General features: G+C 41.2%; 1 protein-coding gene across 1 annotated transcript; it reads right to left on the bottom strand.

Moving 5' to 3' along the window:
- Window positions 1-2,081: 2,081 nt before the first annotated feature.
- LOC100446570 (uncharacterized) lies at window positions 2,082-9,121 on the bottom strand. Its single transcript, XM_024239408.3, is given in 5 exon segments — window positions 2,082-2,349; window positions 3,042-3,072; window positions 3,075-3,134; window positions 3,228-3,303; window positions 8,836-9,121. Coding segments are annotated over 5 exon segments (492 nt in total). The 5' UTR covers window positions 8,893-9,121.
- Window positions 9,122-19,529: the final 10,408 nt, after the last annotated feature.

Raw genomic sequence — 19,529 nt, 5'->3', positions numbered from 1 at the left:
AAGGATACCAGCATGAATCCTTGAATGCAACTCCCTAGAGGAAACCGTAAGGCACTGGCTGTGCACCGAGTCTTGTGTGGGAAGGGCAGCTTCTTCCTTCCATGGAGCTTGCCTTGTCATTATCTCAAATCACACATAGATCACACAAAGGATTTTGGCCTAGAGTCAAACTTCTCAACTAGTTGATACAAATTTTGCACCATTTAATAAGATACTACTTTGCTCAGTAGGCTAAGCAAAGTAGTCTATCAAAGCGACCCATGCATATTGAAGAATTTCTCTTCAGAAATGGTGCTCAAAGAGCAATGTCTGGACCAGCAACATTAGCATCACCTGGGAACTTCCTAAAAATTCAAATACTTGGGCCCCACCCTATACTTTCTGAATCAGAAAATGTCGGGATGGAGTCCAGCCATCTGTGTTTCGATACTTCCCCCGGGTGACTCTGACAGATGCTGACATTTGAGAACCCACTGCTATCTAGCAGAGTTTCTCAAATTCAGCACTATGGACATTTGGGGCCAGATAATTGTTGTTGGGGGAAGCTTTTCTGTGGATTGTGGGATGTTTAGACAAGCCTCTGGCCTCTAGCTACTAGATTCTTGTACCATATCCCTGGTTGTGACACCCCAAAATATCTCCAGCCATTGCCAAATATCCCCTGGGGGAAAAATTGCCCCCAGTTGAGAACCATTGCCCTAGAGTAATTACTATGACCTAGATTGGTCCAAGCCTAAAGCATAACATATAAACTTACAAAAATGATATTCACAGATACATGACAATGTGACATAAACTAACCTTTAAACACTTAACAGTTTACAAAGCACTTTCACATATAGGTCATTTGCTCCCCACAGTAATCCTAGAAGGAGGGTAATTATCATCATTCTCATCTTAGTGGTAAGGAAATTGAGATTCATACAAGTTACTTGATATGACCAAGGTTACTGCCTGCTAAGTGGCAGAGACGGAACTTAAACCTAGGTCCTTCTCGGCCGGGCACGGTGGCTCACACCTGTAATCCCAGCACTTTGGGAGGCCAAGGCGGGTGGATCGCGAGGTCAGGAGATTGAGACCATCCTGGCCAACACAGTGAAGCCCCGTCTCTACTAAAAAAAAATACAAAAAATTAGCCGGGCGTGGTGGCGGGTGCCTGCAGTCCCAGCTACTGGGGAGGCTGAGGCAGGGGAATGGCGTGAACCTGGGAGGCGCAGCTTACAGTGAGCCGAGATCACGCCACTGCACTCCAGCCTGGGCAACACAGCGAGACTCCATCTCAAAACAAAAATAAAAACAAAAACAAACAAACAAACAAAAAAACCTAGGTCTTTCTTTTTCATAAATAAAGAGAATTACCTTATTAAATGAGCTATGGAGGGGTTATTTCTAGTCTTTAACAATATTATTGCTCTTGGAAAAAATTCAGTATTAGCTGAGAAATAATAGTTGTAGGGATACTCTTAACAGATTATTCAATATGAAAAATGGATTGTGCATCCAAAATAAGGGAAGCCTATCTATAGATATTTACACAAGTTATTATATGAGCTATTATTTGGAAATAGAAGTCTTATGATAGTCAGCTGGGTGCAAGGGCTTACGCCTGTAATCCCAGCAATTTGGGAGGACGAGGCGGGCGGATAACTTGAAGTCAGGAGTTTGAGTCTAGCCTGGCCAACATGGTGAAACCCCATCTCTACTAAAAATACAAAACTTAGCTGGGCGTGGTGGTACATGCCTGTAATCCCAGCTACTCAGGAGGCTGAGGCAGGAGAACTGCTTGAACCCAGGAGGTGGAGGTTGCAGTGAGCTGAGATCGTGCCACTGCACTCCAGCCTGGGTGACAGAGAGAGACTCCTTCTCAAAAACAAAAACAAAAAAGTCATAGTGAGCCTGAGTCAGAGATGTTGGAGAAATTTGTAATCAGTTAAGAGGAGTAAAAAAACAGCACAATCGAAGAAACTCAGGAATAGTCTTTCTCCTGTAAACTGCAGCCCCTGCCTGGTGAGAAAGTGAAATCACAATCCTAGCACATTGACTGAAGGAGATAGAAGAACACCCAGCACATCGTAGAGCCACTATCCTGCTCTGACCCAGATCCCTGCAGAATGAGGTGCTGCCCAACCAGCCTTAGGCTCCCATGGTGCAGTGTGTAAAAAGCCTTCAGAGCCTGAGACTTCCAGAAAGTGAATGGAATACTCACCCAGAGGGGAGATGGGGATTTCCACGGGCACAGTAATAGACTTTGGCTTCAGAGTGAGCATCCAATCGCCAGTAGCCAACTTGCTGACCTTTGGATGGTCCTCCAACATGGCCAAACTTGTTGCAGAGCATAAAACTGAAATACTAAATAAAGATCAAGGCCAAATCAAAGTCATGATGAGACAAATGACCCCACACAGACCTTTTGATGTCAGTTCTTTTTTTCCCTGAGAAGAACTTGAAACCTCTTGCCTCCTCTTTAGAGAGGGTTGTTAATGGTCCTATAAACTGGAGTTTAAATCTGGAAACGTTTCTCATCAGGGGAAAGAGCACTGGGCTTGGACTCAGAATCCTGGATTCTAGTCCTGGATTTTCAACAGAGAAACCACTCAGCCTCGCTCTGCCTCAGATTTTTCTTATAAAAACAAAGACAGCTGATTATAAGAACTCTAGGATTTCTACCACTTCTACAATCCTACCCTTTACCAACATCTTAAATTTGCATTTAATATACTCCCCACTTGGGAGACACCATGCATAAAATTACAGAAGGCAGGATTTGGAGTCATGCAGGCCCAGCTTGCAATCCCAGCTCTGCAGTATTCTAGCTGGATTATGTTAGACAACTCACCTAGCCCTCCCCATGCTCAGTTTCTTCATCTTTAAAACAAAGGTGATAACAACAGTATCCAACTCAAAAGGACTTTTGTGAATATTAAATGGAATTATATGTATAAACAATTAATACATAGTACCTGGTACACAGGAAGCACTCAGTAGATGGGAGTTACTATCATGTATTTGAGAATGGACAGGCCAGGTGCAGTGGTTCATACCTGTAATCCAAGCACTTCAAGAAGCCAAAGCAGGAGGGCTGCTTGAAGCCAGGTGTTCGAGACCAACCTGGGCAAAATAGCGACACTCCATCTCTATGAAAAAAAAAAAGAAAGAAAAACTTAGCTGGATGTGGTGGTGCACGCCTGTGGTCCCAGCTACTTGAGAGGCTGAGGTGGGACAATTACCTGGGCCCAGGAGGTCAGGGCTGTAGTGAGCCATGATTCCACCACTGCATTCCAGCCTGGGTGACAGAGCAAGGGGCTGTATTGAAAAAATAAAAAAGAAAAAAAGAAAAGAAAATGTACACTCAGGAAAATAAAATTGAAGGACTTTTATTAAGAGCTATAGCTCATTTTGTGATGGAGGGAACTAGAGTGACTTAAAAATCAACTGGCTAAAAACATTCTATTTTTTAAAATCTCAAAACTGTAAACGACAGTCTCTTAGAAGGAACACAGGCCATTTCTCATGTTTCCTGCATGATTCAAATTGGTGGATAATTAGTCATAAAGATTTTCTGAGTAAACAGCACCATTTTGTAATACACTGTTTTCTGCTAGTTTGGTTAGGGATGGAGAAACTGTGAATGAAAAAGGAAGGTATATAGATGTGTTGTCCAGTACAGTAGCCACTGGTACCATGTGGCTATTCATAGCTTAAAATGTGACCAGTTCAAGCTGAGATGTGCTGTAAATACAAAATTCACAGTAGATTTCAAAGATTTGGTACCAAAAAAAGTAAAATATTCAATAATATGTTTATACTGATTATATGTTGAAATGATAAAATTGGTAAGTTGGAGTAAATAAAATATTTTAAAATGAATTTTACCTCCTTTTTAGTTTTTTAATGTGACTATTAAGCAATTTTAAATTACATATATGGCTTGCATTATATTTCTATTGACCAATGCAGTGTAGAGAGGAAAAATAAGAACACACATACACAAAGAGCAAGAGAAAAAACGAAGTCCCGGGGATGTAGCAATTTAAAAAAAAAAAAAAAGTGAGGAAGGCCACAGGCTTGATGATCCTGGCTTCATGCAAAGAAAGTCACTAAAATTGATTTTTCTATTAACAAAGAAGCTGCTGGGCGCGGTGGCTCACGCCTGTAATCCCAGCACTTTGGGAGGCCAAGGCAGGCGGATCACGAGGTCAGGAGATCGAGACCGTCCTGGCTAACACAGTGAAACCCCATCTCTACTAAAAATACAAAAAATTAGCCGGGCATGGTGGGGGTGTCTGTAGTCCCAGCTACTCGGGAGGCTGAGGCAGGAGAATGGCGTGAACCCGGAAGGCGGAGCTTGCAGTGAGCCGAGATTGCACCACTGCATTCCAGCCTGGGCGACAGAGTGAGACTCTGTCTCCAAAAACAAAACAAAACAAAACAAAAAAAAAAACAAAGAAGCTAATAGAGATTGCATTCCCTATGCCTTTTACGTATTTCATTTTGTAACATTTGGTAGAAGAAAGAAAAGAGAAGTTGTGCCTTCCTCATCTCTTTCATTGAATAATCTCTTTTAATCTTATAAAATGTGTCCTCTTTTGGTCATAAGTGGATGGAAAGACATAAAAATAAGGAAAGTGCACCCTCTGCAGGCTACTTAGTGATATAGAAATATTAAACAGCAAAGTTCTGTAAAAAATACTGCAGAATGAATAAATGAATGGATGAGTTACATTTCACATTACTGCATCTACTGCTGTCATCACTGATTCAATAATGGTGAAAATAAAGGCAAGGAAATGGGTCGAATAGTATCAAAATTATTAGGTTATATCAATTCTTTTTTCCTTCCCTCCTGCCTTCTTTCCCTCCTTCCTGTCTTTCCTTCTTCTTTCTTATTCTCCTTACTCCCTTCCTTTCTCCTTTTTTCCCTTCCTCCCTCCCTCCCTCTCATCTTTCCCTCCTTCCTTCTTCCCTCCCTTCCTCCCTTTCTTCCTTTCTTCCTTCCTCTTTTTTCTTGCTTTCACTCTTGAACAGCTTAGACACATCTTGTTTGGAAATCCTATATAAAGACAGAGGGCAAAAGGCCAAACTCAGCCTAGAGATTTATGCTGTTTATTTCGGTACAGTTTCTTTATGAGGTTAATGCTTCATTCACGTTTCTAAATCCAATCTGGCAGACAAAGTAAAGAAATAACAAGGCCACAAACATCACCAGCCACAAACTTAATGGTGTCAAGTATGTGATTATAAGCAGCCCCTAACTTAAGAAAGGGTTACCTTCCCAAAGGCAGTTTATATTTTGGTTGCTTGGAATGAGAAATCTTTTTCTCATTTTTTCTGGGCCAGTTCACAAGGGCACAAATACATATTAACCTATAATGTATGTGAGATAGATAATAATAACATCATTATTTTTACTTTATAAAACACTAATATATAACAGTATTTTTATGGAAAAAGACAAATGTAAGGCCCATCTTGGGCTCTCAGAAGATTATCCTTCTTTCTCCAGGTGGTATGAGCAGTCTTCCCCCAGTTTCTTGATTCAGAGATGATGGTTACGTCTGGGAGATCCATGCCAGACAACCCCAGGACCAGTGTCTTTTTTTTTTTGAGACGGAGTCTCGCTCTGTCACCAGGCTGGAATACAGTGGTGCAATCTCGGCTCACTGTAACCTCTGCCTCCTGGGTACAAGTGATTCTCCTGCCTCAGCCTCCCAGGTAGCTGGGACTACAGGCGTGCACCACCACATCCGGCTAATTTTTGTATTTTTAGTAGAGATGGGGTTTCACCATGTTGGTCAGGCTGGTCTCGAACTCCTGACCTAATGATCCACCCACCTCGGCCTCCCAAAGTGCTGGGATTACAGGCATGAACCACCACGCGTGGCCAGTATCTTGTTAGCGCTCTTTAGTGCAAAACAAGGAAGCTAACTCACAGGTACAGTCACACCCCAAGATTTCTGAACTGGAGAACAAAGAAAAATTAATATCATCATCAGTGAAAGCAGCGCCCAAAAGGTGGACTCTCTCTGCTTTCTTCAACACACACACACGCACGCACACTTTCGTGTGTCACCAACACTCATTTCATAGATTGGGCATCTGTAGGTTAAGACTGACTGTAATGATAACCGGGCTTCAATAGCTTTAAGAAATACAGCACTAGTGTTATGGAATATATTTCCTATTAGCATTTTTATTATTCACAGCGTAATTTAAGACCAATTTAATTCCTTTTAACCTATTAAACAAAACTAGCGTGGTTAAATTAAACTTTGCAGTGTGTAAAATAACTTAAGGAGAGCTTATGAAAGGGAATTTGGAATAACCCAGAAATTATATTTATTGCTTACACATAATTCAAAACAGTGCGAAAATGTAATGCAATCTGTAAACTTGTGTTTTTGTCAGATTATATATTTTAAAATAAACACTTGCAGGAAAACACAACAAAAGGTGATAGCATTTATTATTTGCTTTTTCTTATGGTTACATTTAAACTTTTTGATCCAGAATATATACAACAGCCTAAATTGTGTGCCTATTAAAGCTTCACCTCTCATAGTTAAAATGCTGGAAAAAAAAAAGCATCTATCTTGATCAGAGTTATGAGAACATAAGTGAAACGTTTTTGCAGCTCTGCTCTCTCTTGAGTGCAGAGACATACAATTTGGAGCTTTTGAGAAATATGGTCCCTATCTAATGCACAGTGGTTCAACGAAGAAGCTCTTACTCACTTAGTGAGTAGAGTAAAATACAATTGGAATTTCCTCTTTGGGAAGCCAAGTTTAGTTTTAAGCTATAATCTTTATGTGATTCCAGGTGTGATGTACAGAAATCTCATAGTGTTGTATAGCATGATCATTAAGAAAATGATCATGACCGGGCACGGTGGCTCACACCTGTAATCCCAGCACTTTGGGAGGCTGAGGTGGGTGGATCACGAGGTCAGGAGATGGAAACCATCCTGGCTAACTCAGTGAAACCCTGTCTCTACTAAAAATACAAAAAATTAGCCGGTTGTGGTGGTGGGCACCTGCGGTCCCAGCTACTTGGGAGGCTGAGGCAGGAGAATCGTTTGAACCCCGGAGGCGGAGCTTGCAGTGAGCAGAGATCGCGCCACTGTACTTCAGACTAGGAGACAGAACAAGACTCTGTCTCAAAAAAAAAAAAAGAAAAAGAAAATGAGCATTAGATTTACAGTTAAATCCTGCATAAACCATTTAGGAGATATATGACCTAAGACATAGCTTAACCTCTCTGTTCTTTAGCTTCTTCATCCAAAAACTGGGGTTCATTCATTTATTGAATACTTGACATGTGCCAAGCACTGTTCTGAGAACTGGAAACATAATTAAAGAACATATTTGGTCCAAATTCTCAGGAAGATTACATCCAAATTGGCAGAGATAGAGAGCTTTTAAAATTAATTAATGTGAAAATGTTTAGGGAGTATTAGCTTTTAGGATAAAAATAAAATAGGGTGATGTAAAAGGAATATTGGGGAAGTTCCTGGAGACAGAGTTGTCAAGGACACCCTCTCTGGGGAGATGAGATTTAATCTGGGACCTGAAGGAGGCGTCAACCACACTAAGGTCTGGGAGAAGAGAGGTCCAGGCAGAAGGAAAAGCTGGTGAAAAAGTCCAACAGAGAGAATGAGTGTGGCATGTCACAGGAACAAAAAGAAGGTAGTGTGGCTGGGGCAGAGCAAGTGGAAGACGCAGGACATGAAGTAGGCAGGAGCTAGATCATGCCACTCCTTAGAGGAACTGGTTTAGAGTTTGGTTTTTATTTTAAGTACAGTTCAAAGGCATTGGAGGACTTTCATCAGGATGGTCGTGAAGACTGAGATAACACGCATAAAGCACTCAGCACAACGTGCAGAGTGAACACTCAGGAAAGGGGGACGTCATCATAATCATTGTTGATATATGATAAAACCCTAACATACAATATGTGAAGTCCAAAATATTTATTATTTTAAAACTCAGGGTCAAGTTATTGCAAGATTAATGAAGAAAAAACAGGGCCTTAGCAGAGGATAGGAGTCTATTGCCAATCACCACCTGGCCAAATTCTCGTTATTGTGGAGCAGGCTTTACTATATTTCTTGTCATCATTATCATTCTCACCATCAGCTTTATTATCAATGAAATTTAAGTAAAATCTTAGGCCAGCACTGCTCATCACTGAAGTGAAATGTTGACCAGCCCACAGCAAAATGAATCTGAAGGAGTAATACTCAATGCTGTGGTCACTATGAAGTAACACCAGCATTCCTTAATTTCCCCTAGAGCATCATCAGGTAAGCGGACTTTCTGTTTTCCAAGCTGGGTGGGAATCCTTCCACCCATTTTCCAGAGCTGGTGGGCAGCAAACACTTACGGGGCCATGAACCTCGAGAAGTTCATTTCAAGCTGGAACTCACATAGATGTGCCAATGATTTTTCCTGGCCACATTTTATCCTCTGTGCCTGCTCTTTCTCTAAGAACACCATATAAAGCAGTCCTTACTCCACGGATCATTTAGTTTACTAAATCATGGTTTATTTTTTCCGCAGGATATCACATGCTATTTTAGAATCAGTTTTCAAAAGGTCTTAAATGACTTGGCTCAAAATTGGTTTTGTATTAAGGGAAAGAACTGGTGTCCCAGAGTTTCAATCAGCACCTTAACAAATAGTCTGCCGACCTCCCACAGATTGCCAACAGTAATGGTTAGAGACTTCCAAGGTCCATTTCTCTCTGCTTCTTTCCTACATTTTTCCCACCCTGTTTTCACTGAAAACAAGATTATAGTCGACAGTTTTACAGGAAGGGGTTGGGGGAAGGCGGTCATACCTTAAGATCTGCTGCCTCGTTCCACATAACTTCTAAAGGTGCAATCAGCTGAACCATCTAGTCGCTTTGCATGACAGTAATTTAACCACTCAAGTTGTCTTTCACCTGGGGGATATAGAGAGTTATGATTCTGCATCAAAGCCATCACAACATTCCTTCAAACAACATACTAACCATGCTGTTAGCATTCAATTAATGTTAAATACGGTAACATTTCATTCACATACAATATTGGGGAGAATGAGGTTTTCTACATAAATGAATTTTGCAGACAAGCAAAGTTCACCCCAACAAGAACAAAAAGATATTAGTAAACTTTAAATCATTTTTGATAGAATTTAAATGCATTTTTTTTTTTTTTTTTGAGACGGAGTCTGGCTCTGTCGCCCAGGCTGGAGTGCAGTGGCATGATCTCAGCTCACTGCAAGCTCCGCCTCCCGGGTTCACTCCATTCTCCTGCCTCAGCCTAAATGCATTTTTTATGTCCAATGACCACTTAAATAAGGTGCAGGGATCTTTATTTTGTTTATTCATAGCCAATGATCACTTTAAGCGTAATACACGGCTACATGCAATGCAATGGTTTCACCTAAAAGCCTCAATTATGTTTCTCAAGTTCTGGTGAGCAAGTCTCCTTGAAGCATGTCAAGCCCTTGTTGGTCTAGCTGTCGCTTTTGCTACTATTGGCAGGTTTGACTGCTCTTGGCTTGCACATTCCCACCCCATTCTCATTTGCTCTGTGTGAGAAACAAGATTATAAAACTTACGAACCTGAGCAGTATTACTTTACAACAATTCTCAGTCCAGAAGGACCCCGCTAAGGGCTTAAGGGTTATTCCATACCTCAAATGAGAGAAAATATGGGCTTAGAGACAGGTATTTTCCTTGCTGACTTTTTTTTTCCTTTGTGAATTTTTGGCAAAGTTTGAGAATCATCTTGAGATAAGTTGCATTATTACATTTCCCAAACATATTCTCCTCTACTTCTCGTTTCTCACTTCCATTTCCTAAATAAACTTTCTTACTCATCTCAGAAAGTTAATTTCTAATTGCTTTTAGACTATATTTGCCTAAGTTGTCAAAAATCGCTGTGTGATGATGTCAGGGAATGAAAAGATCTTTTGGAAGGGATTTTTGGTAACCATTACCCTCCTTCTTCATTGAGATTCCTGATGTGATTTAACTTTCACCTCGATGGTGCATTTGGCATAGAGTCAGAGAGTGAATATCTGGTAAGAAAGAAAATAGTCTAATCAAATAGCAATGAGAAAATGTAATTGCTCTAGCAGACTGCTACATAAATAGACACATAGATCCTCCCTTGATTTTATTCCCCTGAGGCTAATGACTGACCCTAATGAAAATCCCAGAGGAAATCATTGTAATAAAAATAGCCAAAACATTAAGAACACGGCAAGTGAGAATGATGACGGCTGATAAGCATTTGAACCATCAAGCATCCTTACTAATCCAACTACAAAAATAAGTACTGGCTCATGGGCTAAGTACCTAAAACAAATCAGGGACCATCTTACATGAATCAATTAGTGTGTAGACCTTAAGAAAAAATATTCTACAATGACCCTCTAGTTCCCATTATTGTTTTTAATAGAATCTATATATAGTAATGTAAGAAGGTCTCAAGATTGCTTTTTATGCTTTAGTGTTGTGCTACTTATGATGTGGTAGTGTTTCTAGTTTAAGCCACAAATTATAAATTCTTCCTTCTAAGTAAAAAACAAAATCTTTCTAAAGTGAAATTGCTAATCCCTTTAATCAACCCCAAACCATCTGTGAATTCATAAACTAGCAATTTTGGTAAAAAATATATATATACGTATTATACATGTATATATACATTTAATATTATATATAATTATATTACATATATTATATGTCATAAAATATATACATATACATGTGTGTATACATGTTATATACAATTATATATATTATATATTATAATATTAAATGATTATTTCAGAATGAGTAAAACAGAGATATATATATTATATAAAGAGATGTAATATATATATATTACATATACACACATACATATATATATACACACACACACACACACACATCCCAGCTGATTCCATAAAGAACTTGATGTGGCTTATAAAAACAAATAAAATCACTAAGGATTTTTTTTAAGTTGAGATAGTCTGAGCAAAAAAGAAAGAACAATCAGGAAAATAGTAAAAGCAAATGTTAAGAGTGGTAGACAGAAATGTTGCACCAGAGCCCTGTAGAGTTGGTAGAGATGGGCTACACATTTGGCTCTAAGTTTCCAGCAGTTAAAGAGAGAAACAAAACATTGGAAGATTCATAGCGGCCATAAAATAAAAACCATGGTTGAAAGATGAGATAAATTTTTCCCACAGGTCATATAAAAAGGATACCATGTAACGAAATGATTGACATCCATTAAAAACAGGCATCGAGGAGAGATAACAGTCTATGATAGTTTGCCGTTCCTTTTAATTTTCCTTATTATAAGACAATGGCATGATACCAAAATGCAATTTATCAAACTCAGTTCTCCAAAGGACTAAAACTTTAATGGTCTGGCTTCTTCCGAGGGCAAAATTAATTATCTAAATGAGAATGTACTGCATGGCATTGAGGGAATTTTGCTCAAACATAAATTTTTGCAATTAGGCATTTGATAAGGATTGGCTAAGGAATGGTTAGAAATTATCTTCTCAAATTAGAGTCCAGGGTGCAGATTTCTGTGTAATAGAGTAAGGCAAAGAAAATTGAGGAACTGCCCAAGGCAAAACACCCAAGTACCTTTAGAAAGGACCAATATCACGCCCTCCAAACATTTCTGAATTCATTTCAAAATATAATTAAATGGGAAAGTAAGACACCAATGCTCTATGACACAAAGAACGATGACACTTATGTTTAGCTAGAGTTTTTTTTTCAATACAGATATTAATAGTCACCTGCTGTGGGGGCTCAAGAAAAAAAAAAAGCTCAGTGAAACATCAAAATGACACCTTAATTTAAGCAATATTGCTTTCTAGTGAATCCTGCAAAGTAAATTGATCCCAATATTTTCTTAAGAAACCTGTTGAATGAAGTTGTTGAACACAAAGTAAATGAATGTTGGAAAACTCTTGCCAAAAACAGGGACTGGGGTTTTAGAGTGTCCGTGGTAGACTGACTGCACTATTGTCCTCAACTTACATGCCTCCATGTATCTACAGTCTTTGATACTGCCCTGCCACACTGATCCTGGGTGTGGCCACATAACCTACTTCAGCCAATGGGCTAATAGCAAATTTAACAAGGTGCTTACACATTTCTGTTTGCTCCCTTGGCACCCTCTACTTTCATGAGAGCAAGCCCAGGTAACCTACTGGAGGCTGAGCCCATGTGATGCACAGCTGAACTGTTGCAGCTGAGACCTCCAAGCCTGCCAACACTGCTCCCCAACCCCAAGCCCACCCACCAGCTGACGGCAGATACATAAACAATCCCTGCCTAATACAGTAAAGCTTGGTCAGATCAGCCAAACCACCCAACCAGTCCTAGGCATGTGAGAAATAAGAAGTAGCTGTTGTTTTAAGCCACTGAGATTTGGAGTGGTTTGTTACACAACAATCGCTAACTAATGCAGTGCCTGAACTTAAGCCATTTCTTTATGTAATATTAGGAAATAGGACCAAGAGCTGCTAGAGTCATCTATGAACTTAATAATATTAGTAGATAATAATTATTACTTTTACTCTCAGTGGAAAGAGGGACAGATTCAGTTAGCTCATCCAAAAGTAATATTATATTATGAAACAAAAAGAAACAAGGTAGTCAAAACATCCCTGTTTTACTCATTTTGAAATAATCATTTAACTTATCAAACCCAGGTCTTTGCACTGGTGTTAAGATGCAAATTCTATATAAGAATCAGGACTGGGTTCAATATTGTACATAAGCAGGCTCGCCTACAACTGGTTCCTATGCACAGAATCAAATATTAAGTAAAGATCAGTAAAAGTTGCAAACAATCTTATCTTGTTATTGAAAGATTTCTGCATAAAATATACAGAAAGAAAAGTAATTTGATGTGGAAGAAACTTGCCAAAAGCCTGCGTCTTCCATAGAACAATGGTCTGAGGAACGCAAACTTGCAATCTGTGGTGGGAAACTGGCTAAAATATAAAAAAGAATAACCAGTAGACTGATGAATTCATAATAAAAGAAAGAGTAAATTTACCTTTCTTTACAAAGGGAGAGATGGGAAATATACTATATTTTGGTCCATCAGAATCAAGTTGGGAAGGCCAGATACTAACAGACCATAAACAATTTTTTTTTTTTTTTTTGAGACGGAGTCTCGCTCTGTCACCCAGGCTGGAGCGCAGTGGCGCGATCTCGGCTCACTGCAAGCTCCGCCTCCCAGGCTCACGCTATTCTCCTGCCTCAGCATCCCGAGTAGCTGGGACTACAGGTGCCCGCCACCACGCCCAGCTAATTTTTTTGGTTTTTTTTTAGTAGAGACGGGGTTTCACCGTGTTAGCCAGGATGGTCTCAATCTGCTGACCTCGTGATCCGCCTGCCTTGGCCTCCCAAAGTGCTGGGATTATAGGCGTGAGCCACCGCGCCGGGTTGACCATAAACAATTTTAATAGCAGAAAACCTCCTCCAGGTAATTTACATAATTTGGCTTTTTTAATCAGCAAAACTATGAAATGAAATGTTCCCTACATGTACTAAGGAGAGGAAATTTACCTCAAAATATAAGCCTGAGAAAAGAGGCCCTCTTGTATTTCTAGATATTGTGACTACTTCAACTTTCTTCGTCAGGTTTGTCTTAAAACCTTTCCTGATATTCAATTCTAACTGCCAAGTCTGGGCGAGTCACAATAATTAATTTTTAAAAGTAAAATGTTTTTAAATCAAGAGTAAAAACTGGATTTGGTAAGATTCTGAATGACTTCTGAATTTCATTTCTGATGTGAGCTCACAAGCCTGGCCATGGCTGTTTTTAGCTTTGTAACAATCATAAACACAGGAATTATGTCATACAGCATGTAGGAAACAAAAAGCACTCAAGCAGAAGGGCTTTAATACAGGAATCAGATCCTTCAAAAACTCTTGATGGGCTGGAGAAGCAAGCTCTAAAATGGGCTTCCGGGAATAGGTCCCAGATGTAACAGAATGACTCACCTTGGGGGCTACACTACGAATGATCAGCAAGGTGGGAGGGATCAAACAATGCCACTGGATGGACTGAGATCAAGAACACACCACCAGGGCTGTGACCAAGAAAGCAGGAAGCCAGGATTACGAAGCTGTCGCCAGCTCCACGGCTGCCCTTGTACATCTGTAAGCATGGAGAGCAAGATGTATTTTTGGCAAAGAGGTGCCAAAAATGCATCATCTCATCACATTCCTTACACTAAGTTTACAAAAGACCCTGGCCCCTGGACACCCATAAGTGCATCAGGAATTCTTGTTTAAACCATGGCAGCCGTAGGGGCTTATGACAGAAATGCCAAAACAGCATGAAAATAGGCTTTGTTTTCCTACCACCTTCCAATCCTCGCATGAAAGTATCTAATTGGTGGAGGCTTATTTGTACCCACAGCCATAACTGCAACAGAATCCAAGAAACACAGTTTCTGCTTCCCAGCTTTGCAGTACAAGACCCCACGTGTGCCAGTCTAGCACTGATCAGGGGAACTATGACAGTAACTTCTATCTTTGCTGAAAGAGAGACTGATAAACACAGTTTTAGTTCATCAACAGTTGATTCATAGAGGCTCAAGAGAACCTTCTCTCTCAAGTCACCTGAAATAAAGATTTCATCTCTAGATATCTAAGATATTACCAATAGGATTTAAATGCATCTCACTCCATTTCACCCTTCTCATTCCCATTAATCTAACCAGCTCAATCACACCTAGGCACAAAAGACACCAGGACAACTAAACCAACATTTAAACTAAGAAAAGAATCAATCACTTTCATCCAGTTCAAGATCTTCCCTCTTAGAATGGTAATAAACAGGGAGTGATTATAATACATTTCATTTCTTGTGACTTTGCCCTAACCTGGAGAGACTTTAAGGGAGCTACTCACTACAGTACAGCCTCAAGTAGACTGATTGGACTATTCTTGAAACTCTGAATGTGGGCCACACACAGAGCCCACTTTGGAACAAAACAGCCACAGAGCATTCTCACACCAAGGTTACAGATGACCCACATGACCCTGGCCCTCGTTTGCCATTGAGTGCACCACCAATTCTTGCTTAAGCCAAAGCAGCCATGGAAACTTGTATTTTCTGAAGTTGCTTGACTTGAAAATTTAGCAGAACCTGGGGGCTTTTTGTGGCAAAGCAATAAACTGAACCAATCAGATGCTCCCTCTTGCGATGTTTGAATATGAAACACGTAGAGACCTTCCTGGGGGGAGTGGAGAGACAGTATGGGGAAGCTGAGAGACCCACAGAGAAAAGGAAGCAAGCCAAAGCTAAGAAATAGCTTGGCATTTGGCCAAGACTCAGATTAGCTTGGGCCTTTGCCTGCATGCCCTTTGTGGATACACCAGGGCAGAGCCACTTCCTTCCTGTCTCTTGGCACTGCTTCTCCTGTGGCCTGAGTCTTGCCAAATGCCTTGTGATCCACCTGGAACACAAGAAGATGGAGACCTGCAAAGAGCTTCTCCAAGGCCATCTTCCTTTCACCTCCTGATCTCACCTGGGAAGCTGTCATGAAGCAGTTTCTCATTACCTCCAGTGTTCTGATGAGACATAGGTCTTCCTGTTTCACCCTCTCTTAATAGAGTGGCAGAACATAAAACCACCGAGCTGCATTACCCAGCTCACATTGCAATCTCCAAGTCCCTTTGGTTTCAGTGTCATTCTTTTTGATGAGCAGAACAATGACTTCAAGGAGTTGGCACATTTGGCTAGTCTTCCTTTTGTCATCTATGTAACTAATAAACTGTCTGATTCTAAAAAAGTGTCCTTGTATCTTTACCAGTCGAATCAGTCAGGACTTTACCTTAGCCATGCCTTGTCTCATGTGTGCCTGACAGAAACTAAGTGGAACTGTGGGACCAACATGGTAGTCCTAGGCCCAGTCTCCCCTCAACCTCATCCCCACTCCATAGATAAAAGGCAGAAGAGTGGGAGGGAGGTTTACAGGGAGATTAACAAAAGTAACAATTATATTGAGAGGAGAGTATTGTTTAGTCTTACTCTTTTGGTTCCCCCCAGTTCTCGGCCTCTCAATCCACTCCTTCTGACCCACATTGGAAGTTACCTCCCTGGTAAGGGATTGACATGGGGCCACCTTTCTTGATTGCATGGAGTTAACCCATTTAAAGTCTCTCCTTCTCTGAATTCAGTGCAAAGCAGTAATGATGCCCAGCATGCCTGTGCTTTCACTCTAGGCCACGTTCTCCGTAGTCCAGCGAGACTGAATTCCAGCCTCCTGACCCCTCTAACTATTTTCTTGTTGTTTCCAAACTCAGAAAATGAATAAGGGTATAAATTATTGTGCCCTCTTAAGCCTAAATAAATTCGATTAAAAGAGAAAAAAATTTAAATTTATAAAGGAATATTAAAAGATTTTAACAACAACAAAAATATCCTGAAGCAAAATAATGAGCCAACACAAAATGAGTCAGACTCCAAAGCCAAACAAAAGAATTAAAATTCAACAGAAAAATATTGAAACATAAGATGATATAGTAACATGAAATACACAATACAAATGGAGGAAGAAAAAGAAAAGTCAGGAGGTTAAGGATTTAATGGGAATTGGGAAAATTAAATAATAATACAAAAAAAATCAAAACACATAGACAAGCCAAAAACATTAAACAATTCTGACGTACAGGGGTTAAAACTTTAACATAAACAAACAAAAAATGAAAAAAACAGAAACAAAGTAAGTAGAAACAAATAGTGAACTGAGTCCTTATCAGAATGCTAAGACGGCTCAGACATCCCCAACCCCCAATCCTCACAGCTTTTAGCTCTCCTGGAGGCTGGAGGCCACGTTTTCAGGCAGCACCTAACATGAGGATCCCAGGCTTTTGAATCACTATAACAGAAACCTACAGTCTCCTTGGCCTTTTGCAAACTCTGCAGCAAAAACCCTCTTGATTGCTTTGTGTTGTTTTCTGGTTTTACTTCATATACGTCTGGATGGGAAGAATAGAGACCATACCTCCCATGTCTTAATCTGTTTGGGCTGCTATTGAGAGGTGACAGCGTGCTGGCAGTCCTCACAGCCCTCCCTCGCTCTCGGCGCCTCCTCTGCCTGGGCTCCCACTTTGGCCGCACTTGAGGAGCCCTTCAGCCCACCACTGCACTGTGGGAGCCCCTTCCTGGGCTGGCCGAGGCCAGAGCCGGCTCCCTCAGCTTGCGGGGAGGTGTGGAGGGAGAGGCGCGGGCGGGAACCGGGGCTGCGCACAGTGCTTGCGGGCCAGCGTGAGTTCCGGGTGGGCGTGGGCTAGGCGGATCTCACACTCGGAGCGGACGGCCGGCCCCACCGGCCCAGGGCAGAGACGGGCTTAGCACCTGGACCAGCAGCTGCTGTGCTCAATTTCTCGCCCGGCCTTAGCTGCCTTCCTGCGGGGCAGGGCCAGGGACCTGCAGCCCGCCATGCCGGAGCCTCCGCAAGGAGCGCCGCCCCCTGCTCCACTGTGCCCAGTTCCATCGACCACCCAAGGGCTGAGCAGTGCGGGCGCACAGCGGCGGACTGGCAGGCAGCTTCACCTGTAGCCCTAGTGCGGGATCCACTGGCTGAAGCCAGCTGGGCTCCTGAGTCTGGTGGGGACGTGAACAACATTTATGTCTAGCTAAGGGATTGTAAATACACCAATTGGCACTCTGTATCTAGCTCAAGGTTTGTAAACACATCAATCAGCACCCTGTGTCTAGCTCAGGGTTTGTGAATGCACCAATCCACACTCTGTATCTAGCTACTCCTGTGGGGAGGTGGAGAACCTGTGTGTCTAGCTCAGGGATTGTAAACGCACCAATCAGCGCCCTGTCAAAACAGACCACTGGGCTCTACCAATCAGCAGGATGTGGGTGGGGGCCAGATAAGAGAATAAAAGCAGGCTGCCAGAGCCAGCAGTGGCAACCCGATTGGGTCCTCTTCCACACTGTGGAAGCTTTGTTCTTTGCAATAAATCCTGCTGCTACTCACTCTTTGGGTCCTCACTGCCTTTATGAGCTGTAACACTCACTGCAAAGGTCTGCAGCTTCACTCCTGAAGACAGCAAGACCACGAACCCACCGGGAGGAACAAACAACTCCAGATGTGCGGCCTTAAGAGCTATAACACTCACCGCAAAGGTCCGCAGCTTCACTCCTGAGCCAGCGAGACCAGGAACCCCACCAGAAGGAATAAACTCCGAACACATCCGAATATCAGAAGGAACAAACTCCGGACATGCTGCCTTTAAGAACTGTAACACCATGAGGGTCCATGGCCTCATTCTTGAAGTCAGTGAGACCAAGAACCCACCAATTCCGGACACACTATAACAAAATACTACAAACTGGGTGGCTTAGAAACAGTAGAAATGTGTTACTCACAGTTCGTGAGGCTGGAAGTCCAAGATCAAGGTGCTCCAGATACAGTGTCTGGTGAGGGCCTGCTTCCTGGTTCATAGATAGCACCTTCTAGCTGTGTCATCACATGGTGGAAAGGCAAATAAGCTCCCCTGGGCCTCTTTCCTAAGGGCGCTAATCTTTTATAAGGGTGGAGACCTAATGAACTAATCATCTCCCAAAAGGCCCTACGTAATACCATCAGTTCAGGGCCTAGGATTTTAACAGGTGAATTTTGGAGGGACACAAACATTGAGACCACAGCACCTCAATTCTTCGATATCCTCTTCTGGATATCCATTTGGTCACCCAGTAGTTCATTTGATGCCGATTTATTGACTCCTTACTCCGTGCATTGTCCAATTACAGTATAAGTACTGGTGATTCATCACCTACCTGCTGGTGGAGAAAGATGACAAATAATTCTGTCATTACAACTGTGGTAAGTGCTATGAAGGAGAAACACAGAAGCTATGAGAATGACAAACAGCGAATGTCTTGGGAGTCATCAAAGACTTTCTAATGAAAGTGTCTGCATACTGAGGTAGAATTAATTCAGCCAAAAGGGAATAGAAGAGCATTTTAGGTAGGAAGAACAGCAGAGGCAAAGACCCTGAGGCAGAAGTGGTAAAGCAGACAGCACGAACTATTCCAGGTACTGGGGCCAGAATACAAGACATTAATGCCAAATGGAGAAGATACCAGTGAGACAAGGACCAGAACCTAGGCCTCGAAGTCACTTTAAATATAGATTAATATGTATATTAATATATATTAATCAGCTGTCATTTTAGCTCCTTTCAGTTTTATTTCAGTTTTATTTTGTGTTAGCTGTTTTTATAAGTAATATTATCTCTGAGTCAGAGGAATGTGCTTTTGTTTATTTCTTAGCTAATCCAGGGAAAAATCTTGGATTGTTCTGTTGTTCGGGACTGATCATTGCAGTAGTTCTCTAACATATCAGTCTCAGAACACCTTTAGACTCTTAAAAATTATTAACTTCTCCAAAGGTCTTTTATTTATGTGGGTTATAGGTATCAATATTTTCTATATTAGAAATTAAAACCGAAAAATTTTTAACGTTATTTAAAAAATAACAATAATCCTA

Source organism: Pongo abelii, chromosome 22, assembly GCF_028885655.2.
Source record: "Pongo abelii isolate AG06213 chromosome 22, NHGRI_mPonAbe1-v2.0_pri, whole genome shotgun sequence".
Classification (NCBI taxonomy): Eukaryota; Metazoa; Chordata; class Mammalia; order Primates; family Hominidae; genus Pongo; species Pongo abelii.
The sequence above is the reverse complement of the archived record's forward strand: the minus strand, read 5'-3'. Positions and strand labels throughout refer to the sequence as shown.